Here is a 16,515-nt window from a genome sequence, read left to right on the forward strand (position 1 = left end):
AGGGACTTACCTCAGTCCCATTCACCTCTGCCAGAAGTGAGTGTCCTATGACCTTTGCTTCAACAGAGTAGAGTAATAGAAAGTATAAATATATTTTTCAAAGTATTGGTTTGATACATTTTTAAGGCAAAACCTTTAATCCACTGAAGGAAAATATATACTGATGTCTGCAAATATTTCCTCCTCAGTGTCATGCAGTTTAGTCCTAACACTCCCAAACAATGGGTTTTCTGGGAGGAGGCACAGCCTTCCATCCCCTACAGTCTTCATGTGTTGCCCTCAGTTCCCATTAATTTCCCAATCTAAAGTTCCACCACATTTCAGTATGAAAGCATTGTTTAGTATTTTAACATGACTAACATACAAACGTAAGTTTGTATGACACATACATTTTGTATGAATAACATGACTAACATACAAACATAAGTTTGTAGGAAATAACTTCAGGCTTTGTTCTGTCACCAGCGATTTTGGAGGGAGGTCCGAGTCCTCTTAATTCAGATACTCCACTGTACAAGCTGTTAATATTCCTTTATAATTTAGAGGAAGGCTGTAGCTCTCACTTTGAAGCAGATTAATCTTATGTAAAAGTTCCTGTATTAAAATACAAGATATGGCTATTGGGAAGTGGATTCGTCTACAGATCACTTCCAGAGTTTATGTAAGGACATGCTGAACTTAGATCAAACCAACCTTCCCACTGGTATTTTTGGGGCAAAAACTAGCTCTTTTCCTTTCTTTTGTTTGCAAGTCTTTGCCAGTACCATATCAGTTGTTAAAATGACTCATAAAATATGGTATATGAGGAACACCTGCTCTGAATTTTTGTTAGCGCAAACATACCATGGTGGCAAAAATAGGGATATAATAAGGCTCTTTATGATCTCAAAATATCAAGATAAGTGTGAGTTTCAGATTGTGGTCCCCAAAATTAAACTCTGGGAAAGAATCCACTCTGTAAAAATGCAACACATAAAACATCTTTAACAATTATTTATGGTGATTATGTGTTATTCAGATACCAAAATAGTACTTGCTGTACTTGGGAAAAGCAGATCTGTGCTCCAAGTCTCTAATCTAAGTAATGCAGCAGCAAATAACAAAAGATGGCAGCAGACAAAGTCCAGGGAAGTCCAGGAGGTACAAAAGGACTGAAAGGCTCAAACAGCTCTGCTTGGTACAGAGCCACCTCGTTAACACTTTTTGAATTAACCAGCTTGAAGAACCAGAGCTCTTTCAAATGGGTTTTAAGCAAGTTTAAGTTTTAAACGGGTGGGTTTCTTGGCCTTTACTAAATATTAGTGGGAGCCTGAGGTGAGTTAGCAGAAATCTTTAGGAAATCATTGTCTTTCCCTTAATACCAGCTCTACTAATGCCTCAGCAGATCAGAAATGCACTAGTAAAAACCAGGAGTAACTCCAACCCAGCACAGGCCATGGCATAAAACTGATGCATCACATGGTGCCTGGAAACAGCATCAGTGTTGTAATGGCCAGTTAAAGGACTGAACTTATGGGGTATCATGAGAAAGAAACATAAATGGTACAATTTCATGATTTTTTTAATGAACAGAATCATTTTCCCTTTTTGCCTCAGTCACAGCTGGCTCACAGTAGTGGGTGCAGCTTGTAGATCCTCTCATGGCTGTTGTGTCCCATGGATAAAGCCATCACTACATGGCTTCATGCTGGGGCTGAGGGGACATAAAGTGCTTTAAGCTGCACTTGAAGCTGAACAGGAATCTCCAAAGTAGGGGAATGTGGCGTTACCCCCCAGCACTTCTTCGTCCCCCTCTTCCCCCACTGCAGGAGGTTCAGGCGATGGAGGAGGGAAGACAAATGCTGGTGCTGCCAGTACTGCAGTTGCTCCTCCTTACAAACCCAAGCCTGGGTATGTCCTGAGGAGTCTGCTGACACTGTGTGGCCACAGATGCTTCTCGCCATTTCCTGGTGCACACAGTGGGCTGATAGACAAAGTGCATTACAACGCGCGTGGGCGTTTGTACCAGCTTCTGGGCAAAAGCCTACACGGGGGTGGGCTGAAACATTTGATATCCATCACTGTTGTAGATGAAGATCCCAAGGCCTGGGTAACGCAATGGCACCCTGTTACCACTAGCGCCAGCAGATGCTGGACCTTTTTGCTAGCCCAGATATTAAGCAGGGGAAGAAGAGTGCTCTCAGAGCACCTAGCAAGAGCTTTGCTGTGTAGCAGTAGCACATTCAAAACACATGGATGGAGGACCATGCTGTAGCAAATGGAGGTTGATTGGGCTCTCCAACCCGCCTGATGCTGGTATAAGGTCACAGGGCCTTGTGGAGTGATTCTTGTTTTCTCTCAGCATAAACAAGTTGCTGTGCTTAGTGCTGTAGCATTTTTTCCGAATTGGCTCTAGCTAAAACATCCTTGCTGCAAGTCTGTTAACTATAAAGGCATTTCCTCTCTCATAACAGTTTATTTCCAGTGGAGCAGATACTTCTCTAGTACCTACCCTTATACTTTCCTTTATCCTTTTTTAAATGCTGTATAAAAATGTTTCATTCCACTACCCGGATTTACCATATTTATCTGCCTTCAAATGAATCCTTCCAGTTTTTCACTATGAAGTGTTAGGTTGTCAGACACATCTCCAAGTAAGGGACGAGCCTTAGTTCTGATTTGAGGTGCCAAAGGAGAAGTTTGCTATCCCAGGAAAGTCAGATTCTTCCACTAGTTGCCATACAGGAGTCTGGTGAGGATCTCCGTACAGGTTGTAAGAGCAACTCTTCATGGTTTAGGAGAACCAAATTATATTAGTGCATGATATAACTAAGGATTGCATTAAATGCAGCACATCGGCTAACAGATGTTTTTACTGGACTTACACATTCAAAACCCACTTTTCTTGTTCTCCTTTGTAGCCCGAAAATCTGCTTTACTACAGCCAGGATGAAGAGTCAAAAATCATGATCAGTGACTTTGGATTGTCAAAGATGGAGGGTAAAGGAGATGTGATGTCCACAGCCTGTGGGACTCCTGGCTATGTCGGTAAGAGGTTTGGTTATGTTGTCTGTCCGCTCTTCCCAGCTGCCATACAGACACATAAAGCAAAGGGAATAACACTTGTTTTCTAGTGCCATTACATAGTGCACATGAGAGTTACAGATGTTCATTAGAATTCAGAAGTTACTGGTCCTCTCTCTTGTGTCTCCTCCTTTGAGTCCTGATCCTGCAATCCAGCTCTGGGGTTGTGGATTCACTTGCATGACTTTAATCCTTTGTAGAATGACTCTTCTGAAAGATGCTGCCTGTAGCTAAACCAAGAGCATGTGAAGAATACCTTCGAATGTCTTGATTCTGCACACACCTATAAAAACAAGAAGTTCTACCTAATGTAATCTATTATTTTAATCACAAGAGGATTTCCCAGGTTCCCCTGAGAGTAGCATGAAAGAGCTACTTTTATTCCGATGTATTCAGTAATCCTCTGTTAGAACCATGTTAAGTTACTGACTCCCAGATTTCAGGATGCAAAAGCTCTTTAGATGCTTGGGCCTTCGTAGATGGTACCGAATTGTTTCCTATAATTTGTTCTTTGCTCTTCTGTCCATTTGGTAGTGATTGTGCCAGGCTACTGATTAGCAGTGTGTTTATCATCATGCTTTTAAAAAAGTAACTGCATGTGAGAATTGTATGGTGGGTGATGACAGGGTCTGTTTGAGCAAACACTATTTAAAGGGCTCACTTCATGCACAAGACATCCAGCAAGCCTGTGCCTCCTACAATACCAAGCTAGTCAGCTGAGATGGTCAAACAGATCTCCAGGGTATCCATGAAATCCATGAAACTAAAATGACAGTGGCTTCCCCAGGGGTAGATTTGTCTTGGGTCTTTCCAGCAGGAAAGTCTTGATGTTTTCCAGCAGTCAGAAGCTCCTTTTGCTTTGCAGCTGCCACCTCACCTGTTTTCATAGCTCTAATGATACCGTGGTACGACAACTCAAACAGATTACACGGTTATGACACGGTGATCCAGATTTGTCCCAGGAATACCTTTTTTTCCAGGCATTATCTTCATGCTGCACAGGCACACTTTATCCTGATAACATCAAGAAAAGGAACAAATTTCTCTGGTTTCCCATCGTGAAGCCATCAGCCCATCATTTTTTATTTTAAGACATATGAGTCAGGATGCACTCTATATAGGCAGAATAGCCGTCTTGTGTAATCACACCAGACGGGAAATCTTCTTCCAAAGCACTAGCAGGAATTGAGCTGAGACAGCAATTTCCATAATTTTTGCTGTCAGCCCTCCTGTCCTTAATTAACATGGGGGGGTTGTTCTGAAATGGGCACTGACTAGGATAATTCTGCAAGACACGGGGAAGATCAGATGACTTTTTCTGAAGCACTGATGAAAATGCGGGACTTGGAGTCTGCTTGGGCCCTGAATGATCTCACATGGCCTCTCAGCATAGCCATTTACATAAGAAAACTTGCTATTTTGGAGAGGAAGCTCTCAGAGCATGTGACGGGAATTGTAGTGCTTGGAGAGGCATTTGAGAGCTCTCATTACTCATGGTCTGGGCGCTGATAGCTACACAAGCACCTCCAGGCCTATTGTTACCTTACTGAATGCAGGATTTACTCATCATGGTTCAAGAGGTCACAGACGCTTATTTCTGAAGTGCTGACAGGAGTTTTTCCCCTCTCTTACAAAAAAAACCCTCTTTAAATATTTGTTCTGTTTCTTTTTTTGCACAGGAGACAGCTCCTCTTTAGCGCTGCTTTTTTTTAAAAAATATAATTGGTTACCCAGACAACATTTTCCAAGCACAGAAAATTTTTGTGGTCAGTCACCGTGGTGATGCCCACAAATCAGTGTTATACCTGATGATATGGCTTCTGCATACGTGGTCTGCAATTTGTCCACATCCAAAAGCTTTCATGCCTTCCAGCGTCACTGAAGCACCTGCCTAATGCCCTCAAATAAATGTAAGAATCCTTCCTGCACTCACAAATTGAATGCATGTCCTCGTCTGGATTGGGGCATACACATACCACAGGGCTGGCCCATGAAGTGTCCTGTCTGTCACCTCTTTCTGTGGACTTTTTCGCCAGCCATTTTATCTAGGGTTGAAGTAACGCTCAGGGATCCATCACTTAAAACGTGTTTTCTTTATCCACTTACTTTTCTTTAAAGATATGTAGAACACCGCATTTGCTAAGATTTTGTGAGGAATTAATTATTTTTGTCAGTTAAACCACTTTGCTTCTAAATTACTGGAAAAAAAATAGGCACATACCACGTGTCAAAGACACCCAGAGCTCGTTAAGAAGTCATTAGCATCTGCTACTGTTTCTACTTTATCTCCAGAAATGGATCCAGTCGGATCCCACTATGCCAAGTGCAGGACAAGCTTCTGCCTTGGTAGCAGACCTGGTCTTAACTCGTGGCTGCTGCCAAGTATTTGCAAATAATGCAAGCCCCCTGTCATTTCCCTGATTAGGATATACTTTCAAGTCTTTGTGTTTCAGTTTTTAACTCAACTTTTCGTAGTTTCATCTGCAAAGAACAGTGGTACCCAAGACCCTAAATTTCTGTTTACATGGTTCAAAAATTCATTGAATAAGGGAGGGTGTAATTATAATTAAATTTCTTAATAAATATCAGGTTTCTTTCGGGAAGTTCTGTCAACAGTTCAGAGATCTTATTCCTTCAGGAGTTTTGTCAGAGATGTTGGTCCTATGGTGACAAGATGACAGGACAACTTAACCCAGTTAGTTGAGCTACTTTTGTGAAGATGCCAGTCTAAATGTTTACTTACATTTAGAGTATGTATGATAAGAGCAGGGGGTATGATAACACAACCTCATCTAAGGAAACAGTCCTCCATTTCCTTATCTGCTTACCATTCTTATCTCTCTCTCAATTTCTTATGGAAGGATTCTAGGTGATGAGCTGGGACTAAATGTCCAACTTTTAGATACCATCTAAACTGGGTAAGGTGAGGCTGTTTGTGTGGCTCATTTCATTGCAAATTAGCTGTGTGGACTGGCTTGCACTGATCCCACCCCATCATCTAAACTGGAGAAGTGGTGTTTTCAAAACCCTGAGAGATCTATGTGATTATGGGTGAGATCTGTATAAGTCATTAGTGGTTTATTGTTTTAAACATCATAGATTTGGGCTGCTTAGCTTGAGAGCATTTATAAGAACTTGATTTTGATGAAGGAGGTGTTCAAAATTGCCCGAAAATGAGTCATCCTTGAGGTATGTCAATCTGGGCACTCACCAGGAGGTGACTCCAGTCACTCAGCAAATTCCTCTACAGAGATTTTTGGCTGTTTGGTAATTAGGTCTCACTGACTGGCTTTCTGTGAGAGCTGCTCTCTCAAAAGCTTTGGTTACTTCTGCAGATGGGGAATTAAGACTTGCAAGACACTTAGCAGCATTGAAAAGTTTGGAAAAAAATGTTAGAAAGCCTGTCTTGGGCAATCTGATCTCTTTTTGCAGAAATGCTGAATTATGAACTGTGTTTGTGGCTGACTAATATCTTAATCCTACTGAGGTTTCAAATTCTTGCTCTGAGTCCCAACCCAACTTCAAGTAAAACTTTCTTGTATTTCCCTGTCCTAGGGACTGGGCTGGACCCTGGCTGTGCCATTGGTCCCTGTATACCCCACCTCACTCACTATTTTTATTTTCTGTGGCACTTTTATGAAAGGTCATTTCACAACTTCCAGCTCTGCCAGAAATCCAGTAGCAATTTCAGACCATACCCAAGCCATGAGTTTCTCTTAGCTCTGTGCAAGACCAAAGCATTTAAGTAAGCAATAGATTTCTATCTTGAGTTGTGACTTACTCAGTAACCTTTGAGTCAAAGGTTTGAAAATATTCAATAAGCCTCTGGAGTACGCTTATTAGCAAAAAGCAACCCCAAGAGTTGTTTAGGCAGTAACATGAGTAATAAAGTAAAAATAAAGCGTGGGAACTGTTCACACCAGGGCTTGCTCAGGCGCAAGCTTGCGACAGTGCGATTGCTGAGCTCCATTGCTGTATCCTGAAATGGGGTCTGCTTGCACGTGGTTGTAGCTGTGTTCTGGTCCATGCTAGCTATCTAAATCTGACTCAGCGACCTGAAACAGGGACAACAGGAGCACAAGAACCCAGCAACGTTGCACTGAAACCCTACGGTCCTTCAGAAGCAGCCCCAAACTTCAAAGTCTTGGCCAACCAGAACAAGATGAATGCTGGAGGACTGTGTGAAAGAGGGAAAAGAAACTGTTTTCATCCCAGGTGTCAGCAGAAGAGGGACTCTAGTCTCGTGTTGAAGCTGCTTCATATGCCTCTTAGCCTGCTTTCACTGTGAGGAAGACACTTCGTATGGTGGCAGAGGAGGTCACACTGCTCTCACACCATCTTTGGCTTCAGGAGAGGGGTTGGGCTGGCCCTTTGTGCATCCAACCATCTTCTCAGTGGGACAGGGTTGTTCCTCTCTGTTCATCTTCCTGAGGTGGTACCTTCAAGAGCCCTAAGCAACACCATCTCCCTTTGGTGTCCCTTACAAACTCTGCCTGTTTCCCACCTTCCCTCTTGGATTTCGTGGCTATCTTGTACCTGTGCAGCCCATGCACATTTCCCTCCTTTGCTTGCGTGATGGAAACTGGCACTGAAGTAATTACCAGCTGAACTACTAGTCCTGGCTTGCACCAGGCCAATTTGCTTGGCCAGCTGATCTATGTTCCTGCCCAATGTAAAAGCAGGTCCCTGGGTATTTTAACCCTGTTTAATCTTTCTATTCTTCCCACATTTATGGCAGCCTGCTGTTTTGTCACTCCTATGGGGATCTTCAAAGCCATCACCCTTTGTTCATTTGCCTCGTTCCTTCTGGTGTGCAGCTTGTGGGAAGCCATGTAAACCACAGAAAACAGCATTAGACCGAGTTCTTGAGAGACAGCAAAATCTGCAGGGAATAGCACCATCATGGGAGTGAAGGAGAATTGCTTTTAAGTACAAGGCTGATATGAAGAACAGGCACCCTCATGACTTGTACAGTTTGTTTAAAGGCTTTAAGTATCAGAGCAATCCCCATCACTTGAGCTCTTTGCAAGAACATGGATTTCTGTTTTTGGCATCCAGAAACTGCATCTTTAGGGAGCTTATTAGCATAGCTGTGCTCACCAAGGGTAATGGCATAGTGCTCTGGAAGGTTTCCAAATGTTCCTGTTCTGTACCTTCTCTTAAAACCTCCATTTGAAATGAGCCTTTTAATTTTTTTTCTCTTTCTAAAAGCAAAACATAACTAAACAGAGAAAAAAAATTGCTAGCTGTAAACCAGCAGATCATCTGGCCTGGGAAGCACATCCTCATGTACCTGCAGGTGGGATGAGGCCCTGGGACCATTACCCAGCGTTTTACCTGCCACGTGTTGCTGGTAGCAATGCTGATTTGGCCTGAAACACAGTTCCTGAATGCGGAGGAAGGGTCCTGGTTTGCTTCATTGACTTCGCTGTTGCTGGATGACCATTGCGTAGCATTTGAGCCCACAGTAGGAGGTGTGACACTGGCAGCCTTTGCTCAGATGGTATCAGCTAGTACCCCAGGGCCAGAAATGGGAGCTTTGACTTTCCCCTTTGCCTTACTGCTGTTTTGTCTCCTCAGCCGTCTGTGTTGATCCTTTAATGCCATCAGGTCTTGGATTTTTTCATCGCATCTCCTGCTTTTGCCTCTTGGCACTGATCTACCATCATTTCTGAGACCTCCTCTGACTTGTTTTTCAGCTCGTTGAATATTTCCATCTTTTCCATATATCAGAGACAGATGATGCTCTAGCTATGTTCTCCTCTTCCTGTTGCATGTCTGCTCTTTGGAACAAAAATCAAAAGCAGCCATTTGGCCTTAAAGTAGTTATTTAAACCTCCTGCCTTTCTTCATTAAAGTTTACCAAAGGGAAGGCAATAGCCTCATGTTTGCTTTGGGCTTGATCCTGCTTCACAGCCACCATCCACAGCAGTAACTGCCTGTTATCAGTTCTCTTCACTTCTCTAGAACAGAGAGAAATGCCTCAGCTCAGGTTTGATGTTTTAAGAGGGAGAATCATTAAATAGTTCACATCCCCTCATCTCAGATTGGTTTTCTGTTATGTTAATGTGGCCTATCTGTGTAATGTCAGGAGCTCACTAGGATCCATGGTGCTCAGCAGCCATTTGCATAATATTTTCTTTGGGGGATATAAGATGCATAATGTTTACCAGTCTTGAAAATTATGCAAACAGGAGCAGACAGTCAAAGGTAGAAGAGATATGCAAATAAAATATTGGGAATTTGGAAGGACTGGAGATCTGGAAGACATCTAGTCACCTCAGGACAGGGGAAAATTAATTCCCTTCTTCCGCATATTTTGCCTCAAAATTCAGTTACAAGAGATGGAACAAAGAAGGAAACTGAGCTTCATAAACCCTATTTGATGCACATCTTGAAAAAGAACTCTTATTACAGGAGAACTTTGAGGCAAGTTTTAATGAATCAGGAAGGAAAGTCAAATTAAGGGACAGAAGAGTTGCCTGGGAAGGTTGTCTTGAGCAACTTTGAAGAACAGCTGGTTTATACAAGAGAAATGAAAATTTGCCAGACTGTTCCAGCTTGCCAGGTTATCTGGGAGGCAGTGGCAGGCCAAATAGGATGGCTCTCCAGTGCTTTTTTCTCTTATCCCAAATTTGCCTTCAAATTCACCCCTGCCAGACTGACTAGCGCCAAAGCTGGCACACAGACCCTGGCTCAGCCATTGGGAAAGGAGTTACATTTTGGGCACCAGCTGTAGATGCCTTTTATATTTCCACAGCTCTGTCCCCTGTTGTAGCAAGAACATTTTAACCATTATCTTAATAGACCACAACAGTATGCCCATACCCTGGAAGGAGTTCTGCCAAGCACCTGCAAGCAGGTTAGGAGCCCTTCATGCTAGGTACAGTGGAAAGAAACCTCCTTTGGCATGTAGCAGATAGGTGTTGGTGTATTCACACATTGCAATAGTGTGTTAGGATTAACAATATATGAACAGAACCATCATTTGAATTTCTTATACATGCAGTGGTCCCAGTTTGCTGGATGTCTTGAAGATTGGGGTAATATTTATCCTGTGCTGCAGATTGGGACATATCCCAGTCCTCAGAAGTCTTCATAATTTGGCTGCCAGCTATATTTTTACACACACTCCCCTGGATTTTTTTCCTTTTTACAGTGTGTCCCTAGTGTGACTTGACCCCTTCCATCATTCTGCTGCTTGCAGAAATGCAACCTGGATGCCCTCACCTGCCTCGTGCACTGTCTTCCCTTCAATCCCTTCTGTAAACTCTCATTCCCAAGCACCAGCAAGTCTTTTCTGTTTCTCATTATTGCTTCCTGTTCCCTTCCTTGTTGGCAGTTTTGACCTTAGTTTTGTTGACTTGTCTAGAAGAAGATAACTCTTTGAAGGGTGCTTACCAGTACACCAAAGCATATGTAGCAAAAAAATGTGAGACTCAAGTTTTAATACATTTATGCGCTTCACTATTTTTTTAAACTGTTCTTCAAGTAACTAACTGCTTTGACGTTGGTAAGATTCCTAGCAGAGGAAGGTGTAACTCCAAAGAAATATTTTTGCTGGGACTTGCCTCTTCATGATTTTTTTTTGCAGCATTTGAAATCCAAAGTACTCAGAGGAAATACTGTGCTTTTTAAAATCCAGCATGGCAAGTCTGCTTTAGGAATGCCACGATCAGTGATTTCTTGGATTTTTGTGGACATTTTGCTTTGCAAAAAATCAAAAGCTTCTTTACATGAAAAGATTAAAGTCATAGCGTTTTAAAATTTAGGTTTAAGCATTTGCAATGAAAGGTCCCAACAGATAAAACATACTTTAGGCTGCCAAAAATCACCTGCACTTTTTTCACTCCCACTGGTGTAAGGTAGGAAAGCAGACCCACAAAGCTTCAGTAAATGCCTGGGCTCTCACTTTTAGCAAAATTCAGGCTATGGTGGCAGAAGGCTATAGAGGCAGAAAGCTCAGTTCCTTTGTGTGTATGTCTAGCTTCTGCTACTTCTCGTTTCTCCCTCTGAGGTGTCTGTGTTCCCAGAGGCAGAAGGCTTTGGAAGGCAGCTCTTGGGAGCTATGGTGACAGATCTTCTTCCCCTCCTGCAGGTGCAGCTTATCACCTCCCTGACGCGCTACACTTTCTGAGTTGCCTCTTGAAACCCCTGGTTTGGGAGTGTGACATGGTGGAGCTGTGGGGCTACTGGGGCAAATGTGCATCTCAGCCCTGGTGCAAAGTTCGACCTCGTTTTCCTCCAAGTCTCCTAAAGTTCCTCTGACAGGGATTTGATGGCCCTCTGCCTCTCATGCATTTTTCTGTTTGGTTTCTTTTCCTGTCCTTGCAGTCAGAAAATGGAGAATTTGCTCCACTTTAGGAGCCATCCTTCTTTGAGAGAATATGAGCTTCCAAAAGCTCAGGATATTTGCAGATGCAAGGGCTATATGTGGAGGGCAACACAAGGTCTCAGGCAGCTTCAGGTTTCAGGGTCCTACCTCTCGACCACATTCAAATGTTTGGTCCTGTAACATGTGCTTGTTTGGCTTTTTATTTGCAGCTCCTGAAGTGCTGGCTCAGAAACCCTACAGCAAAGCTGTGGACTGCTGGTCCATCGGGGTCATCGCATACATCCTGTGAGTATCTGTCGGGTTTTCAATCACAGGCGCCTTTGGAACCTGCAACATTCTCTCCCACCACAGTTACCCACTTCATCTGGGTCAAAAAAGTTAACTGTGACACTTGTGACCCAGGATAACATGAACCCCTGGACACCTCCCCAGTTACATAAAGACTGAAATTGGGGCAGCAGTGGTAGGAAATGAACCAGGAGCCTTCAAAAGCCAAAATCCCTGCTCCCACCTGAACTAGAAACCAAAATTCTTGCTCCCACCTGAACTACACCATGTGCAATAGTATGGACTTGTCCAGGTTGTGAAATCAGTGAAGTTACTGCGTCCCCTGCTCAGATTAGCTTTGACATGAAACAAATTTGACTGTGTCCACAGAGCACAGCATTGTGCCCACAGGTATATCCTGAAGGGCCACCTCTCTCGAGGTGTCACTTTTTGTTCCCTGGAGAGGGCACAGAGGGAGATGGGGGAGAAGGGCAGTGAATTACTGCAGTGAATTATTCTCATGAAAACATAATACAAAGTATTGAGATTTTTACTGAAAATGAGGTATCTTTTTCCTCAACACATCCAACCCTCAGGTGCCATAGGAAAGGGTGAGCTGATTAGTGCTCTGTCAGTTCTGTCACTCTTCCATTGAGCCATTAAGCTTTTACATTCTTGGCTGAGATTTGCTTCTCTAATGAGGCTAATGGCTGCTCAAATTAGTGGGGATTGGTTGCTTGAGAAAGCTACAGAACCAAGATTTCTGTGCATTCTCCAAAGTGGTGGATAGATCTCAGAACTCCTAAGTTTATGTAGATTTTGTTCCTGTCCTCATTCAGTACCTGCCACCCTTCTTCACAAAGGCTTAGTAGGATAATTTAGATTGGCAGGAACCTCAGGAAGTCCTCCCTTGAGGTCAGACTAGGTTGCAGAGGGCTTTATCCAGTTGAGTCTTGAAATCCTCCAAAGGCGGAGACTGCACAAAGTCTGTGGGCAACCTGTTCCACTGCTTGATTGTCCTCATGGGGGAAAAGTTTTTTCTTATACCCAGACTTGTCTCCACGAGCGGGGCAGACGGTACTTTAGATGTGGGTGCACCTTCAGTGCTTGACCACAGAAATAGGTAAGCCACCTCCTGGACCAGCAACAAAACTTGGAAGAACTGAAGAAGTGTCCTGGGCACTGTGGTCACAGGGATACCCAAGTACTGTTACAGGTTATCAGTGCTGTCTAGAGAAGGGCATCCATAACATTTCTGGGCACCATCAGCTGAATTCAGCTCTGCGTGCATGAGTATGTGAAATCACTGTTAATATTTGGATTGAGAAGGAAATGCAGAACTTGCTGCCTGTGAACCTGTAGGAAGACTCTCTAGCTTAGGGGCCTGTCTTGGTGGGGTGGCCTGTGCTCAGGGCTCAGGTCTGTGCATCCGTGCATGTCATTCAAATAACATTTGCGTAGGTTGCACCTGCACAGCCCAGCAGACTTTGAAGCAGGAGCTATTCATGCGGGTCTCCAAGAGGAGGTCAGGCTTTTGCCGTGGGCTGACTCAGAGTGGTCATGCAGAGCACAACAAGCCTGTTCCTTTTGTGCAAGAGAGCACAGAGCTGCTGTGTAGCTGTTGACTGCTGCAGAAACAAATGTCTTTTCATGCCAGCATTACCAGTGCTTTCCCTTCTTTTTGGTTTTTGGTGGTTGTTTTTTTTTATTTTTGGGGGGGGGGGGTTGTTTTTCCCTTTTACACAACTGTCACAGTTACACAAGACTTGAAGAAAAAAGCAGCTCTGCTGAGGCACAGCATTAAAGAAGCATTCTGACTTTGTTCCTTTTCTCCTTGCACAAACATTTCATGGCTTGTCAACATGAATAACGTTTTGATAGTGTAGTAGAACGATTTTTGCCAGGACAAACCTCATTGCTGTATTATCTGCTCTGTTCAATGTTCATTCTTTACATTTTCATAGTCTTGAGCAGAAGTTATATACTACCCAAAATAGCTTTTTTATCTTAAGATAGGATAGGAAGGCTTAATTTATTTACATATATGTTTAAGTATTTAAAACAAAATCCTGCCTAAAAAACATGACTGGCTTTCCAATCTACATGAATATTTGCAAACTTTCAGAGTACAAAACTTTGCAGAAGGATGGATTTATCTTGGAGCAACCATCAATAGCAGAAAGCAAAAAGGTTGTGCTAAGCAAAACAAAAATCGACAGTGCTGATTCTGACCTCATGGCAAAGCCCAGAGGGGCATGCTGCAGCCGTGAGGGAGACAGCAGACATGCCAAAATACCTCGGAGGCTGCTTCACACCTTTTAGATGAGGATGGTGTGTGCTGACCCAAACTTACCATTTTCCACAAGCAAACCTGAGCATGGAAGGCCTAGGGGCTGGGGTTTTTGACATTTTCAGTCCCTGCCAGCCATGGCAGAACAATCAGGCAGAGTTGCTTTTGTAGTACTTTGCTGAGTGCCAGCTTCAGGGAGTGAGAAGAAGGAGGATGCAGGCGGAAGACAGCAGTACACTTCCTCCCTTCCAGGCTCAACCGCTGCCTAGGTTCAGTTTATTGTCAATATCCACCATGAAAATATGTGTCCATTTGGCAGCCCACAGGAGGGCTGTGAACTGTTGCACCCTGATCGCCTGGCAATAATCTTGGCTCTGCTTTTCTCCAAGTTTTCAGTCCTGTTCAACCATGGCTCATGCACCAAAGGTCTTCTTTGCTGGCAGACCTGCTGTTATTTCACCTGTTGCTTTTACGTGTCTTGAGATGATGCTCAGTAATGTGTCCTCCTCACCCAATTTATGAACACATCTCCAATAGGGGTGAGCTTTCGGTCTCATCCACAATCCTTCCCCCTTCCTAAGCAAGGCTGCTGTCTCTGCAAGGCTCAGCTCAGTCGTTTCCTGCTCTGTTTTCCAAATCGTCATGTGCTGGGCTTGTCAAACAAAGCGTACACGCTCCTCAGATCTAAATTCCCCATTTGCTCTATGGGGAATTCCCAGCCCTGAAGGCTTAAATCAGTTTAATAGGAACAAGTCCCTGTGAATTCCTGTTTGCAGAACAAGGAAACCTTTTCAGGGTTTCTGTGCTTCATATAATAAGGACTTGATTTGTATTAGGTACAGTCAAAATGAATGGCAACAACGCGTTGCCGTAAAAGGAGCGTGGTAATATGTTTGCCAGACGGTCACCGCTTGGGTGGGATTGGGTCTGAGATCAAACCACCTCCTTGAATATTTCTGCATGTGAGCTATGCCCTTCAGCTCCCGTAACAGCCAGCGGAACCCCAGGGCTTACCCGAGTTACCCTAACAGAGGTGCGCTTTCGGTCATGTACAGTGTCCCGCTTGGTCTCAGGCGTACCTGCCAGCTGGGGACAGGGGTCCTGTGCACTCAACAGCTTCTCCAGCGGCACTGGGTTCTACATGCAGGCACCTCAACCCAGCCTGGGTCGATGGAAGCAGGCGTTGCACTGGGATGTACCGTTCCATTGCCTAAACTTACATGTTTAGTGCCATGCTGGGTGTGTGTGACAGCCACGTGGGTTTGGCAAGTGTAAGGCACTGCAGAGACCTTCCTTCTGGAGTGGCAGATGGAGGCCAAGCGGGAGACCATGGATCATGTCAAATAGCACCAGATGCCCGTGCTGAGGCTGCAGGATCACACCCTGCTCCGTACTCAGACCCTTGTTGTCACAGTACAGTTTCATCCACTTTATGGTACTTTTGCATCACCCTCCAGTATCCTTTGACTCCATCTCTGTTGACTGCAATGGGATCTTAGAAACCCAGCCCACATCTCATGTGTCCTAATCTTCAATGGGATCTCATCCTTGCTTACAGGAACAGCCAGAAAATGCAGACGTGGCCTCGTAAGAAAAGTGGATGTCAGGGGTACAGTAAGGACAGAGAGGAAGAGGGGTCCTTCCCTAAGATGGAAGGAGGTAGCCTCGCTGGGACATCTGATACCACCAGTGATGGGCACAGGTTAACATCTGGGTTTGCTGCCTCAGCAGTGCCACACCACTGGAGAGAGCAGAGCCAGCATGCTCACAGTGCAGTGTGGTGCTGAGATGCCACAAACACCAGCCACATAGCCACCCTGGTATAGTGCTGGTGGTTAATCCTGCCCTGGCCCTTAGCAGGAGTTATTAATTCCAAGATACCACCACACCCACCCGGATATGCTATTTCCAGCTCCACAGTCAGAATAGCTGGAGCTACTTGCACATGTCCAAACCAGTTGGAGACGTATTTATGTACAGGGCAATCCAAGCACATTGTTCTGCATCACCTCCCCACCTCTCCCACGAATCCTCGCAGCCACTCGGAACAGACTGTTGTCATTTAAGAAGATGGAAACTCAGGGGAATCCAACACAGAAGCCAGGCATAAATTAAAGATGCTTTGAGCTATTATTACTACAAGTGGTTTGAGTGCCTCCAGACACAAGCTCAGCCTCACATGAGAGCCTTCAGTTTATGACAGAGGAAGAACAAACTGTTTCTGTGGCACCTACACTCTAGACAAATATTTGTTTCTCTGATAATGCAAGGTGAAGGATGTCTTAGGAAAGAATACCTTTGTTTCAGTGCCAGTCTCTGATGTTTCTCGTTAATGACAAGCAGATTGCAGAGGCTGCACCAGCGGAGTTTTTATCAAAACCTGTTTTGCATGAGAAGTCATTATTCACACAAACTAATTTTAGCAACCTGAAATTTCCTGTTATTCCAGTTGCAATATTTCTCAGTTTGAAACAGCTTTACTGTTGAGCTCGGCTTTCTACTTATCACAAGGCAGTTTTGATAATGTATTCATCTTAAAAATACAAAGCATAAGAAGAGC

At 44.0% G+C, this 16,515-nt stretch overlaps 1 protein-coding gene across 3 annotated transcripts in view; it reads left to right on the forward strand.

Annotated features, from left to right (window-relative positions):
- CAMK1D (calcium/calmodulin dependent protein kinase ID) overlaps window positions 1-16,515 on the forward strand; it is a 230,448-nt gene that overhangs the window by 183,880 nt on the left and 30,053 nt on the right. For all 3 annotated transcript variants that reach the window (XM_080391726.1, XM_080391727.1, XM_080391725.1), the window contains exons 5-6: window positions 2,901-3,027; window positions 11,608-11,683. In XM_080391726.1, the coding sequence (XP_080247852.1) occupies window positions 2,901-3,027; window positions 11,608-11,683 (203 nt within the window). The remainder of the gene's footprint in view (window positions 1-2,900; window positions 3,028-11,607; window positions 11,684-16,515) is intronic.

Source organism: Falco punctatus (genome assembly GCF_963210335.1).
Source record: "Falco punctatus genome assembly, chromosome: 6".
Classification (NCBI taxonomy): Eukaryota; Metazoa; Chordata; class Aves; order Falconiformes; family Falconidae; genus Falco; species Falco punctatus.